Consider the following 16,880-nt stretch of genomic DNA (forward strand, 5'->3'; position numbering starts at 1 on the left):
CAACCCGGCCATAACCTGCGGGCGCCCTTGACTGACAAGAAATTCAACAATAATTTTACTCACTTTAATCTTTATAGCAGGTATTTTATGCATAGGTCATAATTGTTTAGTTTTACCAATATTCTTTCCGTATTACATGGGACCACGTCTGGTAATTATAAGACACATACCACATACAAACACGAAACCATAGTAAAAAATCCTATTTCATTAGTTTTTCAAAGTTTCTATGTAAATTGTATTGTTTATTTCTTAACAGAAGGGTAAACGTGGTTGTTTATTGTATTGAAAGATCCTTATTATTAATTGGAAAGCCTCTGTCCATCGAGTTATAACTTATGCTTAGTAGTGCAATGACTGTTGGTGTATTTTTACAATGAATGTGTATGGTATATTTACATAAGGCGTGTACATAGTTTATCATTAACCACCACAAAGTAAACAAAAATTATTTGGTCATTGTAAATAATTATTATGTTTAACTTTTTTCAATTCTAATAGCAAAGTCACATGGCTATAAAAACTGTTTTTGATGAGAGTTGAAACAATAATATGATTGGTGGGATTCTGCAATAAAATTAAATAGTACACAGAGCCAGTGGTCAAGAAGTCTATCTTAGCTAAGTGATATATTATATAATACATTAATATTGTATAAGTTTCATTAATATTTAATTATATCTTAGTAATTTTTAAAATAGCTGTTCTATCTTAATTAAATCTAAAGTTGAAAAAAAATAAAAATAAATTTCATCTTAATCAAACAATCAACTGTATAGAATAGTCAATAGATTATAGATAATCGTTTTGGTAGGTCATATTATACTAAACGAAATCTGTACATATAGGCGTAGGGTGGTCAAATTTTTTTTTTTTTTAGGGGGCTATAGTCTTTTAGAGGTAGACAGTAGACATGTACTTAAACGTGGAGGGCTTCGTCTACATTTGGTGGGGGGGGACTAAGCCTCCCCAAGCCCCCCTAACTACGCCTATGCCTACAGCTGAACTATGTAAAAAAAATATCTGTGTATTTTATCGTTTACGAAAAACCATTGCGAACGAAGACGGTTTATGAGTATTAGACTATATTACTATTTAATAAATACATATATTTTTTATTGTTTTTGATATTGTTATTATTTATTAGGTAATTTGAAGACACTTTTTTTTTTTAAAATTAAAAATTTATTATGCCTAAAATTAGTTTAAAAAAGTGAAAATAATACCATAAATGGAAAACGATATTTTAAACATTTGGTGAAAAATTTAAGCATCCACAAATGTTTATTCTTGAATTACGAAAAAAAAAAAAAATAAATAAACTAAATTTGTTAGAAAAGAATTATGAATAGTTATTATACGGGTAATATTATTCAATTTTGAAATTTAAACGGCTAGTAAAAAATAATTAGACTTTAAATTTTTTTTTGATACAGGTTGCAAAATTTGTATTGGATTTTAAATAACATTTTTAAATTTCATTTATTAACAGAAAATATTTTGTGAATTTCTAACAACAAAAAATTTGTAATTTTCAAGATTTTGATGACTATACGTAGATTGTTAAAATTCTTATAATTCTATAATTTTATTCTTATCAGGGGACCGAACGGCACCGAATTGATACTATCACCGAATGGTCATCACTCATCGATGAATGGTGATCTGTGCTGACACATTAAAAATTTAAAGTATTTTAAAGTAAACCATGAAACAATATTATTTTACGAGAAAATAACTATTAACTACACTTAACTATCAAATTAATTTTTGGATACTCAGTTTTTTTAGTATAATTTTTCATAGAAACAATATTGTTTAATCACGGATTTTATACTACTATTCTATGAACCACTGTGTACCATCGTTACCGGCGGTTTTGAGGTTATAATTGGTGTGATAAAGAAAAAAATTCATTTTCTTCACAAACCACAGGAACGGACTAATTGTTTAAAGATTTTTCGGTTTCTAACAGTTATTTAAAATTAAATTTTACTAGTTAAGTAATAAATTATACAAAGCTCTAAGTATGGACAACAAAGTAAACGACTTTGTCAACAAAATGGGAGCGGCTAAAGGCCTAAGTTTAGGCATGAAACTTGTAGCTGGTGTTGGACTCGTTGGCTACGGTTTCGCCAATTCCATGTTTACAGGTAACATTTGGCAGAATTTATTTTGTTAAAGATTAACATTAAGTTTATGATTTACATCATTTCGGTTGTTTATGTAATATGCTTTTTATATATGTGATGTCTGTTAATCATTCAGCAATTATGACCATACATATTGACTTCTGACTATTAGAAGTTTATATTTAAGTATATATTTCAGATGCATGTAAAAAAATCATATATAATCATATATTCATTAATCTTATAACTATAATACTTTTAATAAATATACCTATATTGTTTATAATTTCAAGTAATGCACATTATTTTTACTTTATTTTAAGCTATTTTTTCATATATATTTGATTGCTGTCATAATTCAATTTTTTGTTTAACTTTATTCCCTCTTCTTAAGAATTGAAGTAGTTAACTTATTAAATATGTTAGTCATTTTTGTTTCTATATGTCACTATAAAAAAAGAAAAATTGAACTCGGGAGTATGGGTCATTAGTAACAAGGTCTTAATTACTATTCACAATTATTTTAAATATTTACATTATGTCACATTTATATTACTGTTCAATTATATAAGTTTATTTTTAAAATTTAATATTTTCTTATTTGGTTCGGAGTTGAGTATAAAATAGGCGTCAAGAGTTTTGGTCATGTTGAGGTTTAAATTTATTTAAATTTAAAATACATTTGGTCGTTTGTAGGTATTTAATGTTTTAGATAATAACTTGGACAATATGATATGATAATGTTTTAATTTATTATTATTATTTATTAATTTGTGCTAATTACACATATTTTTATATAATATATCATTTTTTAAAAACCACTTTACCATTCATAAATAACACTAAAAATTATTTGATATCTAAATTGCACAATAGCTACTATTTAAGATGGTTTTTATTTCGTAAAATATATAAATTATTAACATTTTTTAAAACAAAAAATAGCCAAAAACATAATGTTTGGTTTCAGTGTCTTGTGTAGGTGAAGTATACTTTGGATGCTTCATTATTTTATCATAATATTATTTAATAAAATATTAAGTAATTTATTACCTGTATCTAATATTTTTAATTTATTCTAACTTTTGGATTCTAAAAAAAAAAAAAAAAAATTTGATATAAAATTAATGACTATATAAATATATGTCTCATTTACTATAAAATTAATGTAATTGATTTTTATAGATTAAGTTGGTTTTTATTCTAGATTTTTTTATATGTACACCTATTTGTTTTAGATATAATAATTCATTTTTACTTATATTATTTTTATAGTTGAAGGTGGTCATCGTGCCATTATGTTCAATCGTATTGGTGGTATACAAAGAGAAGTCTATCCTGAGGGATTGCATTTTCGTCTTCCGTGGTTCCAATATCCAGTCATCTTTGATATTAGATCAAGACCAAGAAAAATATCTTCACCCACAGGCTCTAAAGATTTACAAATGGTAAAGTTATAATTATAATCTATTGTTGATATTATTTTTATATTAGGGTTTTTTTATTCATTAGGTTAACATTTCACTTCGTGTATTATCCCGACCAGATGCCATTAAACTACCAGATATGTACCAACATCTAGGTATTGATTATGATGAAAAAGTTCTGCCTTCAATTTGCAATGAAGTTTTAAAATCAGTGGTTGCCAAGTACAATGCATCACAACTAATTACACAAAGACAGCAGGTATTAAATAAATTACAAATTATTTTTATTTTATGTTGATTTTATTCTAAGAAATACCTTGTCTAACAAGATAATTGATTAAAATCAGTCAATGCCAATAATTACCATGCTTAGCATAATTAGCACTTGGTGTCAAGAATCATTTTTAGCACTTTCACTTCTTCTACCAAATATTTTTATACCTTTGAGGTGACTACATAAAATTGGGAAAGAGGAATTTATATTGCATATTAAACATTTTTATGGCATGTACAACATTTTCTAAGGGAGATACATTCACTGGGAAAGAGCTTTTTTGAATATATTTTTTGTATTTATTGACGAAATCAGTTGTAATTATTATTATACATTTTACACAATTTGCTGGGTTGAACTCAGAAATTTATCAAATCTGTTTATATAATATAATTGCTATACATTTTAAATAGTATAAACATGTTATTAAAATATATGATAGTGTAAGAGGTTAGAAAACAAATAATCAATATAATTTCAGGAACTTCTTATAGAACCATATAGTATATATTAGTAATATAACTCAAACAGTGTAGGTAGAACAAATAGTGTTAATATAGATAAGTATTTATCATAAAACTGGTTACATTTATTTATAAATCAATTTTGTTTGATTGCACAAAAAATAACTTACCTTTAAATAACTGCCAATGAAAAATTTACCTAACCATGCAACTTCTGCATTATTGCACTATGATATAAACACTATCATAGATGATTTAAAATAAAATGTAATTTTTTGTATTTTTTTTTATGTAATAAATAAAAATTTAAACTTATAATGCATATATAGTGATGTAATTATACACGTTTTAATATGGTTTATATTAAACAAAATTCCCTATAATCTTTCTACAAAAATTATGTATAAATTACATTTTGTGCAACGAAAGAAATTAAATGTATTTATTATTCAAATCTTTAACTAGTTTTTATTTACATCTTACATATTATTTGTTTATAAAAACAATAAGTATACCATGTATTATTTCAGAATCACTTTATTTTATACTTATAATTATTAACTTAAAAAATCATATTTTTTAGTCTGACTTTATAAGATAAATTTTAGAAAAATAGTAATCTGCCTATAGTAAATATTATTGTTCATTAATTAATTTTGAACAATTTTTTTTAAATTTAATTTTGTATTTTGGCTTATAGTATAAAATAGTTAATTAATATTAACTTATAATTTGTTTCTCTCTAGGTTTCTCTGCTAATTAGGAAACAACTTGTTGATCGGGCTCGTGATTTCAATATAATTTTAGATGATGTTTCTATTACTGAATTAAGTTTTGGTAAAGAGTATACTGCAGCTGTTGAGGCAAAACAAGTAGCACATCAAGAAGCGCAACGTGCTGTGTTCTTTGTTGAAAGAGCCAAGCAAGAACGTCAACAAAAGATTTTACAAGCTGAGGGAGAAGCTGAAGCTGCAAAAATGATATCCTTTTATTATTACATATTTATAGTACCATAATGTGTATGACAGTAGTTCTCAACCTTTTTTGATTCATGTCACCTTTAACCACTAGAATCAAACACTGCGTCATCCTAACATCACAATAATAAACAATCTTAGCTGTGTATCGCAGCATTATCGCACAACAAATTACTAGGTACACGTGTTTATCGGATCAAAAGATTAAATATAAATAATACAAACTATTATAAAGATACAATCTTTGAGGTATGTTATGTACATGACGGTGGTGGTATAGATGTATAATATAGGAAATAATATGATTGTTTTCGAAAAAATTAATTTTTAAATTTTTTTCTTTTCTTGTTAAAATTCTGCGTCACCCCTAAGCTAGGTCCATGTCACCCCGGTTGAGAACTACTAGTGTATTATATGATTTTGCCTTAACTGAAATATCTACTTAGGAGAAGCTGTTGGTAGAAATCCTGGTTATTTAAAACTTCGTAAGATCAGGGCAGCACAAAATATTTCCAGAACGGTATAATTAGACTAATTATTCTAAGAATATATTTAATTAATAATTTACTTAATGTTTAGATTGCCACTTCTCAAAACAAAGTTTTCCTCAGTGGAAATGGCCTCATGTTGAACATAAGTGATCCCTCATTTGATGAACAAAGTGACAAATTGAAAAGTAAGAAGTAGACTGGGTGCATTTATATCTCCTGTAGTAAGAAATTATTATGTGAACTGCTTTAATATTCCATACACAACTTTGTATAGTTTCATCTAAAATTCAGATATAATATGGTTTTGTTAAATTGATTTTTTTTATGTATAATATATATATACTTTGTCAGAAGTGTATAAATTTAAAACTAATAAAAATAGAATGTTGAAGACATTTCTTGGGTGACTTTTTTTGTGATTATTTTAGGCGGATCATATAACATAGTATCAAATTATGAGACAAAAATTAAAGTTCAGTCCAATGAAACTGTTGGTAGTATTGCAAACAAAACTGTAACCGACTTAATTAAACCGAATAAACTATAATAAAGATGAATTTTATTATCACTATTCTATTTTGTACTTTTAAGTTTTAATATATTTCTGTATAAAGATAAACAAGGAATTTATTGTATTTTTATTTTAAGATATATTAATAATTTATATAGTATATGGACTTAATGTTCTAGATCCTAGATGTATTATTCAAAATTAGTCTATATTGCTCAAATTATTTTATTAAAATGACCAAAAACTATAACTATAATTTTTATTAAATGTTAAAGATTTGTGTAGTAATACATTTTATTGTATTAATTTAAACTATAAAAGTATTCATTATTTAATGGCAACTTAATAGTTTAAACTCCCTGAATGTTATTATTTAGGTTTCATCCACATACTTGACATTACATTTACCATGTTTGAATTGCAACTGAAAACAACAGGTATTTGACACAATATGAAATCAACCAAAAAAAAAAAAATAAATATTTTTAAAACACTTATCACAAGATTTATTCTATTGAGAAAAATATGTATATATAGCTCAAATCAGAAGTGTAATAGTACAGGTGAAAAATATACAAATTAATAATTATTATCCATCACAGTATAAAGTTTAATAATTAGTACAAACGTATTTAACATAAATGCTAAAAAAAACGTATCGACAAGCTAAGTATTTATATATGTATAAATAATAATATTTATAAAAGGACACACGTTAAATCTGCTGGTATATGTATAGTATAAAAATGTGCTTAAATAATAATAATAATAATAATAATAATAAATGGTAAATTAATTAGGAACCAATAAAAATCAACATTAAGTAGGTATTTATAATAGGTACGGCGTTAAAAAAAATCGTATGCGTAATTTACATTGGATGAGCATTTTGCCCCCCCCCCCCGCAACGGAACGGTTATTTGACTGTCCGTCCAAAATAGATTTTTTTAACGTAAATAGGTTATATTAATGCATTTTTAGTATCATGTCTAATAAGTTGATAATTGTTTAAAAGCGAACGAGCGATAAACTGTGTGGCTTTTGATCCAGTCATACCGATTGATAGACCAATAGAATGTCAAACACGATCGTTGAAAACATCGACAGCTAGCAAATATAATATATATATATATATATTTATAGAAAGAGAGAGAGAGAATAAGTGGAACTAAGAAAATACGATTGGCGGGGGTGAAGAGAGGCAATTTCCCCCGGGCGCCAAATTGTAAAGGGGGCGCTGCGATGAAAAAATATTATCAAGAAAAAATAAGATATTGAGCTAAACTTTTTTTATCTGATCTTTTTTTTTTTTGGTAAACCGCCGATGTGTAAAAATTGATCAGCCCCCTCTCCGACAATTTTTTTTTAGGGGAAAAAAAGACGCCAATATATTTTTGCACCTAGGTCACCAAAATCGTAAATACGTCTCTGGCGAATGGGTACACCGACTAAGTGGTCGTCGTTCGCGAGTTAATAATAAGAATTGATATCTATCGTACGACTGCGCCGTGGGGATATAATTCGTTTGGGAAACATGCAACGTTTTCGCCGTGTAAACTGCTGTCAGACGACGGACGGAGGAGAGCCGTCGTTTTTGGTGTTCCCCCCCTCCCCTCCCCCCGCGTAGGTACGCGTCGGCTAGTTAGTTTGGCAACGAGTGAGAACGTTCGGAATCGTTGTCGTTGTTCGACCGCCAACCGCTGGTGGTCGACCACGGCAATCATACGGACGTGGCCGTGGACTTGTACGGCGAACTGGTGACGGACGCCGTGCCGGAACTGGCGGTCATCATCGAAACGCTTCCGCTCAGGGAGGCCGCGGTCCCGACGGTGGCGGCCGTCGTCAGCTTGCCGTCCATGTTGAAGCAGTACAGGAGAGCGGCGCCCACCGAGCTCCGGCGCGTCGGCATCGGCGTCGACATTGTCCACCTGTTGATTCGGGGATCGTACCGCTCGGTCGAGTGCAGGCTCGAATTGCTGTCGTTGCCGCCGAGCACCAGCAGCCCGCCGTCCAGTTCGACCATGTCGTGGGTGGCTCTGCAATAAGCGATATAGTTTAATATACTTGTTGTTGTTGTTGTTGTGATAGGAGAGTGGAATATGATTTACTCGTGATAGCGTAATGTTAGTCCGTCACTCGTCAAAAATTGCGAGCGATTCGGTGGGCGACCGAAAGAAAAGTACGTATTAGTTGTGATCCTCGACATAATAAGTCACATAATTTTTCATGCATCTTTGGTAAGTAACTTGGTGCGTCTCAAACGCCACAGATACAATATGTAAGCTTAGTTGCCTAAATCTTACTCCTTAATAAACGATCGACACCAAACGCTATTTAATCATTAAAGAAAGTCGACGTTTTATCTAAGTATAGGTACTCGAGTAGATTCTTTGAAATAAGTATCGACTTTTTTTGGAAGATAATAGGTATTAAAATATAATTATCTATTTCGTATTTAATTTGGTTTTCGTGATATACGAACAAATAAGATGACGGTTAGCTTTTGAAAGTGTACAATATAATATGTACTAGTTATTACCTACTGTACTAATTGCGTGTAGTTTGGAATACGTACATTTTATCAGTACATTATTATATTATATGCAGTTGTAGTTTAACGTATTTAATATATTTACCCCTAGGCTCCTACGTATATTTATTACGTTAAATATTTATTTTTGTACTGATAATGTCAAAATAACAGATAAAGTCATGATTTGACTGCGAGTTTAAGAATAGGTAGATACGAAATTAAGTAGGTAGAGGTAGGAACTACGAACGTAACGAAGTACGCATATATAGATAATCAATTAGTATATCTCTTATTGTAATGAAGTTAGTAATAAATTAAACCAACTGCCTAGATCTCATTTAAAATGCATAGCAACTGTTACCTGCGACACTGCATAGTAGCTATGGGCTCCCAAGCATTTCGCCTGACGTTCAATCGTTCGCCGCTTGACATGCACATTGTCCCGTCGTTGCCACCTACGCAATAGAGCATATCGTCCAACGTGGCTACAGCGCAGCTGCTACGTCTGCTGCTCATGGCCGGCACGGTCATCCACTTGCTCATTCTCGGATCGTACCTCTCCACTGTTGACTGATAGTTGGTGGAGTCAAAGCCTCCCAAAGCGTACAGACAGTTGTCTAGAGGGTAACCACAAAACAAATAGGTATATTGACGAGATGCTTTGATTGGCTCAACAAAATGAAAAAGTTGATATGGGAAACTTTGAGATAGGTAGTTGACAAAATCAAATGTCCGGTATAGTGTCGTATATTCACTAAGGAATTTTAGCAGTTATAAATTAAAGATGGCTAAATTACATAAAGTATAATATGTGCCTATTTATTTATTACTTAGGTACCAATCGTATGTACTTATTTCAAAAACATCATATTTTAGTGAAAGATGTACAAGTTGCAGTCGTGTGTCTAACCCTAACGTACCTACTGAATTTAATAATATTTCATTATAACACTTTTTTTTTTGAAGATGACAATCCATTGTTACACGGGCAGTATAAATTACATTAGTTAGTGCTTCTCGCACGTCATGGTCATGTCACACGATGCGTACTAATAATATAGACAATATAATTCTACACTATCTCGGTTTATCGTGTTAAGATTTTACGACTGTCGAGTAAGCTATGACTTCACACTACTGGTATCGGATCTTATTAAATAAACACATAATATATATTATATATACACAATACACGTGTCTTAAAGCTCTTAAGGCCTTAACTTATTGGTCTTACCGACGACGGATACGCGGCAGTACCGCCGACGAGTGGTCATGCTAGGACATGACGACCAAACGCCGGTCAGTGGGTCGTATCGTTCCACACTGCTCAGACAGGATGCACCATCAAAACCGCCGCAAACGTACAGCAACCCGTGATTAGCGCTAATTCCTAAACAACTCCTCTTCGTGCCTAATGACGTGACCGCCGACCACTTGTTGCAGTTTGGGTCGTAGCACTCGGCCGAAGAAAGGTCCACTATGCCATCGTATCTAAAATATAATATAAAATAATAATATATTATATACGGTGAACAATATAATATCAAAGGGTTAAATGGTATAAAAGGTAATTGTTTGATGTATGTATAAATGGCATATTTAATCGTTCGATTTATGATTTTGAATAGAACTGGGATATTACAGTACGGAAGGCGGAAATTAATCGACATAGATTTCCTGCGTGGTTGTACGAACCTGGCTGCAGAAACGGCCAAGTCAAATATTGAGATGGTACAAAAAAAAAAGTACTATTCAACGTCCTTTATAATATATAAGTAGTATTACCTATGTAGGAAAAATTTCGAAAAATGAAAAGTGAAATGTTGGTATTATGATATTGTAATCATATAATTGTAAAAAACAATGTATTAACCTAATCTAATAGCTTGACACAGCATTATTTTAAATAAATTCTTATTTTTAACATTATTATTTATAACACATCACATATAAATTAAATATATTAGGTATGTTTATTAAAATAAACATTAATAACATATTTTACGTATAATATTGTATTATTGTATAACGTATACGAGTATGTAATGTAATATAAACAATAGAAATAAATAATAATATTAGTATATTATTGATGTGTGGAATTGATTTTATAATCGTTCTCTAAATCAGTAAATCTCCTTTAAAATGTAATTATGATACATAGCTATATACATTTTAAATAATATGTAACATAACGTAAATACTATATTTATTTTATCATATAGTAAAAATGATTTTTTTTGGGGAAAACATAAACATAGTATATTAACATTAAATCCATCCAAAATAACTCGGACATTCATACATAAAAAACTTGGCTGCACATTTTTTACCAAAGTATAGTTTTTTAGTATATCAGTGCCTGTATGGCTGCATGTATACAAACATTTAGTACACTTAGCCGATATAATAATAATACAATAATTGAAGAGTTACCCTCCAATAGCGTAGATCAATTTGCCCAGTGACACGATACCCGCGCGACTTCGGCACTTGGACATGGGCGCGATCGGTAGCCAACGGTCGTGTCTAGGGTTATAGCACTCACCAGCGCTGTGTATAGTGAACAAGCTTCCACCTCCTTTTGAAATTCAACCATAAAATATCATATTATACGGTTATAGAATTGTAGTCGGATGCGTTGAACAATAGTAATTAGACATGTTAAATATTACGAATATTTATTCGTCAAACACTCACCAATGGCGAATATGTACGGCATCAGTCCGTCCGGGCTCCGCTGTTCGGTCTGTTTACTAGCGAAATCAGATCTCTGGTCCGGCAACAAATGATATTTCATGGCGCCCAACAACAAGTCCTTGCAACTAGGCTCACTGCGCACCAACGGTTCCGTTTCGACTACGTTCAATAGGAACATCTTTGACATTTGGGCTAGTCGCACGTGTCCCAAAAGCTGAAATACGAAAGGCGTTCTAGGCGTTATATACTTTTTATTACTTGTAGAAATTCCCCTAATTTATATACATAGACATCGATAGCTAGCGAGTGACTAGATCACTAAAGCTCAATTATACGTAATAAATAATCATTTGTCTCTTTGTTTCAGGACACCATTGGCATCGTATTGCGTAGTGCATACGATTACTACAGATAAATGACTTATGTCATTTATCTGCAATGACGTGGTAATGTCACTTAAGCTATTTATAGACTTTTCTCGGGGGATGGTAAATTTGAACACATCATGCATGTTAAAACATAATTTCCACCCTTTAACAATTTTTACAGCTTACAATAGTACCTAGGTATATGTTTACACAATATTTTATTGATAATTTTTTCAGTATCACTCAGTCTTACAAAAGCGAGAGCAATTATATGGGTAGAGAATTAAGCCAAAGTTGGTATAGGGCAACATATTGTTTTATGTTTTTTTTCGTTTATACAATATTATCATAATGCATATGCACTGTGCAGTGTGTACCACTGAAGTTTTTTGAATGCTACATATCGTATCAAACGATTCAAACGTCTTACTCGGTTTCATAGCAATAAACATGATTTTTAAAATAAGTATGCATCTTAAATCTGAAAAGGCAACCGTGACATATGAATATTAACAAGAATCTGTAACCCGTACGCCACGGTATATAATATATTGCTTATTAGTTATTACTGTGCGTATAGGTAATAGGTACGTCCCGTCGTAATATCTCCGTGGTCGCCCGTGGATATAAAAAAAATGTTATAAATTTATAATAAATGCATCGTCTTGTAATTCGAACCAGATAATGAATAATTATTGTCCGCGCAATCGCGTTCATATAATATATTATATATATTCACTTCGTTATCGTGATCCATTTGGCAGAAATTGTATAACTATATACCGATATAAATATAATGATTATTATTTATTTCTTGTCGTATAATGTATAAATGCAAGTGATAAATCAAACATGTATCTAGTTACCTAGATAATATAATATTTGTTTTGTCTGTAACATAGTGTTACTAACACCTACATGGCTATATGATATAATAATTGATAGATACAATCAGAAACTTATATCAATGTGTCTAATAGTAGGCTACTAATTTCACTGATTATGCCACTCATGGATCGAGTATCACATAATATGCACTCATCAAAGTCTTATGAACTCGGGATGAGAATTTTGTATTGGGTTTTTGTAAGAATGCATGTATGGGAGATTCCCTAGGTATAAATAAATAAATAATTTTGAAAATTTTTTAGAAGTATAGCACACGGTAGTCAAGACGAAATTTGTTAGTATAAATAAAACATAAAAAGCGTATATATTATACAGGTGATTCATTGAGCTAGTATACTCAGCTTCATATTATCATTTAACAAAATATTTATTCAAATAATGTTGTCTCGGAAAATCAGTGCTTGATTTGGAAAAAAAATAGAAGGGGGACTCATCGGATGTTTGATAAACGAGCGTTCCACACAACATTAACCGTCACATTACCGTGGGGGCAAATAGAAGGGGTACGCTAAAAAAAAATTAAGAAAGAAGGGGGACTCCGTCTCCCCCCCCCCCCCCCCCCCCCCAAATCAAGCACTGCGGAAAATACTAAATGGTAATATTTTTAAATACTTAAATTTTTTATATTATTTTAATGTCCTATAGTGATTTCAATTTCTTTCAAATAAGAAGTGCATTAAAATTATAAGAATTACTCGGTAAATTGTCAAACAGATGGTATTTTGAATAATATAATTGATGTATTTAAATCAAAATTCGAAATGGTAGTTAATAAGATATAGTATATTGTATGAATCTTTTAAATAATTCACCAAAAAAAGGATGATTTTCATTTGAAAAAAAAAATAGATATCGACATAGGATATTATTAAAATAGTATCTAACTCACTTTCTAAGTAATTGAAAATAAAGTCATTAAGTTTACAAAAAAATTCCAAAAAAACCTTAGATAATTAGAATAAATTCATAATTAAATGAAAAAAATTGGAGTACGCATACTTGGCAATCACTGTACATTATAAGAGTTGTATTTTGAAGTCGTTTAAGTTTTTTATTGTACCTGGGCGATGTATTGCGATCGTTCGGAGGGATTGTGTTTGATCCAATCTATGACAGCCACGAAAACTTGCTCTTCGGACACAACGTTCAGTTTGTCGTTAGATACTAAATCTTCGACCTGAAAGTTACACAAGTGGTTTATTTTAAACTGCATTTTTTTTTTTTTATCTTTGATAAGTCTAAATTGTTTACATTTTATTTTTAAGCGGGTGACACTACATTATTGTATCCATCCAGGCGGTAGAATTATACAAACCTATCGTCATACTTCAGTTAACCTTTTACTATGATCCAATTTATTTTACCACAGTCTTTCTCCTCATGCGTGGTTTTTAATCAATTTTCCTATCACGTGTAACGTTTTTATATATATCGCATATTAGCTATTGCAATAAACATTATACAGCTGGTATAATGTTCATAAACTATTATACGCGTCCCCGGAGGCAGCTGGTTTACTGTCAACTAATATAATATAAGTTCGTGTAATATTTTATTCAATCGCCTTTGCGGTAGAACTTTATCCTGTATTTTATCTCCATGTCCCATTTTCTACTTGGTATATATATAATATTGTTTCGTTCTATGTGCATTATATTAATAAGACGTCTGCCGCGGGGAAAAAGTCACATAGGTACTTCGTACGTCGTATATTTTATTAAACAGACGTGGAGAGAGTCTTGATGAATAAAACGCTATAATTTTGTTCTAAATTTGTCAGACAAACGATATAAAATACACAAAAAAACGTAAAATTGATTATATTAAAAATATAAGCCTGTGTTGTAGAAAAATTTAATTAGCATTTAGCTTTATGGCATACTGAATGTAGCCAGTGTAGCTGTAATAAAATAATACACCTACGGACTAAAATTTGAAAAATAAACTAATGCTTAATCGTGATATTATTATAATAGTAAAAAGCATATCTTGATTGTATTAAAACCTTATTGCTTTTCCTAATTAAAAAATAATTTCACGCGAAGTTGGTATAATATAAATAATAGTAATAATAATAATGATAACATTTTGTGGAAAGGTAGTAGCAATTTAGCGTTCGTACGGGGTGAAAATTCTCATTAGTCTAACTATGCGCTGTCAAGGACCCGCTGCCGACAGTCTATGACGCTATATATACACCTCTTCACCCATGTCTGCGAGGTTTTACCCACTCAATACAAGTTTCAACCTTAGTCTGTCTGGGGTGACAGACTGCCAGCCCACCGCTAAACATTGACGACCTTTGAGACTCGTCGCAGCAATTCTATAGCATGTTTATATTAATATATTTGATATATGTAAATAAAATGTTCTACAGTAGTAGCAGATTGATTACCTCGGAGAACGATAAAAAAAGAAATTCTTCAGTTTTCACCACTTCTTCGAAATTTTGCAATGCATAGCGATGTGACCGGGTCCTCAGTTCGTTGCACGAATGCGTCTCTATAAAACAAGCGAAAAACGTAAGTATAGTTTAAATTTTTCTGAATTTTTTATTATTCTTGATGAAAAAATACGAGTTTTATTTATATTTTTTTCAAATATACCATACTATAGATCTTCGTTTGCCAACATTATAATATATTATTTAATATCTAAAGACATACTGTATATTATCGAAAACATTTTAATTTTGGTTTTATAGCTTATACACATCTGAAAATATACACTGCGGTCGTTTTATAGAGATAATTTACTTTTTGGATCATTACTTGTTAATCAATTTGGCTTCCAGATGGCTTAGAGCCAATCGTATCTAGAAAATTGAAGTTCACTACGTCGACGATAGGATAAGTAATAGTGATGTTATTATTTGTATCTCGTTAATAGTTTTCTTGCGTGGAAGAATTTTTTAAGAAAAGTATCGGAAACCCTCAAATATTTATAAGGAAACGTCAGCGAGTGTAGTCTGTTCCACAGCTCTATATCACGAGACGAATGCACGACACTCCATTGGTGGGTCACGTTCGACATTTTACATAATAATTTATTATATTATTATTACTTGTACGGGCGTACCTACAAACAGTATAGGTACGTTTTATAAACTTATAAAATCAACTGTCTATCATGCGTCCGAAATCGATATTAATTATTGTCGTGAATAAATAAACATTTATTACACGCGACATGCCGGGCTTACCTATACTATTATAGTAGTCTATTACTAGCTATATATTAGTAATTTTTTTATTTTTTATTATATTCGAATTTTTCATGTTTTCAATATTGTTTAATTCATATTTGTTTATACGTTTTGTATAATTAATTATATTGCGGTTTATAATTGGTACTTAATTACATTACAATCAACGTGTGAGGACACTTACCGGCAAATTGTCTGATACCCAAACAATTAGTCGGGTGTAACTGTTTCATCAGGAACGTACAGCATGCGTCTCGAACAGAGTTTATCTGGAGCAATGAAGACGCGGGTAAAAGTACCTGTAGAAAAAATAACGGCATCGTGTATTATAACATTTCCGTATATTGATCTAAATATATCAATCCCGCGAATAGTGAAAAAGTTATTGTCGATATGACAGCTCGCGGCGACGGCGGCCAGTGTCCTTGGACGTACAATGACACCACCGCTATACCGTGACATCACTACTAGCTAGGTATATATTAATACATAATAATATGACGTTAAACGTCAGTCCTTAAGCACGTAACGTTTGACCTAGTTCTGATCCTGCCGCCGTTGGCGAGAAAAACGGATTGTATGTTAAGGGCAAACAAAAGTTCATAATCAAATGCCACGGCCGATGAACTGAGCTGCGGCGTGTGTAATAGACCGAATAAGGTCAACGACTAATTTCGTCTAATTTAAAATTTTGGATCCCGATGGGATTTTTACAGTCCATTTCGTAAAAATAAGACTCTAAATGGATACCTATTTTTATCGATTCGATTAATGTAAAATGCAATTAAAATCGCAAAGTTAAACTAACGTAAACCACAAAATACGATAAATCAGATTAAAGAGTTTTGGTTTTTACCGGTGTACCTGCTATCTAAAAATAAATATAAAT

General features: G+C 30.9%; 2 protein-coding genes across 2 annotated transcripts in view; one reads left to right on the forward strand and one right to left on the reverse strand.

Moving 5' to 3' along the window:
• Positions 1–1,906: 1,906 nt before the first annotated feature.
• On the forward strand, positions 1,907–6,336 carry LOC112603896 (prohibitin-2). The gene is made up of 6 exons (XM_025352709.1): positions 1,907–2,153; positions 3,408–3,580; positions 3,645–3,818; positions 5,044–5,277; positions 5,717–5,794; positions 5,854–6,336. Exons 1-6 carry the CDS (start codon positions 2,030–2,032, stop codon positions 5,959–5,961), a joined length of 891 nt encoding a protein of 296 aa, XP_025208494.1. The 5' UTR covers positions 1,907–2,029; the 3' UTR covers positions 5,962–6,336.
• Positions 6,337–6,928: 592 nt separating this feature from the next.
• Positions 6,929–16,880, reverse strand: part of LOC112591728 (kelch-like protein 17) — a 44,260-nt gene continuing 34,308 nt past the window's right edge. The window contains exons 5-12 of the mRNA XM_025335641.1: positions 16,176–16,290; positions 15,182–15,288; positions 13,847–13,963; positions 11,510–11,723; positions 11,246–11,390; positions 10,044–10,300; positions 9,171–9,426; positions 6,929–8,312 (exon numbers count right to left, since the gene is read on the reverse strand). Coding sequence (XP_025191426.1) covers positions 7,997–8,312; positions 9,171–9,426; positions 10,044–10,300; positions 11,246–11,390; positions 11,510–11,723; positions 13,847–13,963; positions 15,182–15,288; positions 16,176–16,290 — 1,527 coding nt within the window. The 3' untranslated portion in view covers positions 6,929–7,996. The remainder of the gene's footprint in view (positions 8,313–9,170; positions 9,427–10,043; positions 10,301–11,245; positions 11,391–11,509; positions 11,724–13,846; positions 13,964–15,181; positions 15,289–16,175; positions 16,291–16,880) is intronic.

Source organism: Melanaphis sacchari, unplaced genomic scaffold, assembly GCF_002803265.2.
Source record: "Melanaphis sacchari strain LSU unplaced genomic scaffold, SCAv2.0 Contig0_pilon_pilon, whole genome shotgun sequence".
In the NCBI taxonomy this organism is placed as follows: Eukaryota; Metazoa; Arthropoda; class Insecta; order Hemiptera; family Aphididae; genus Melanaphis; species Melanaphis sacchari.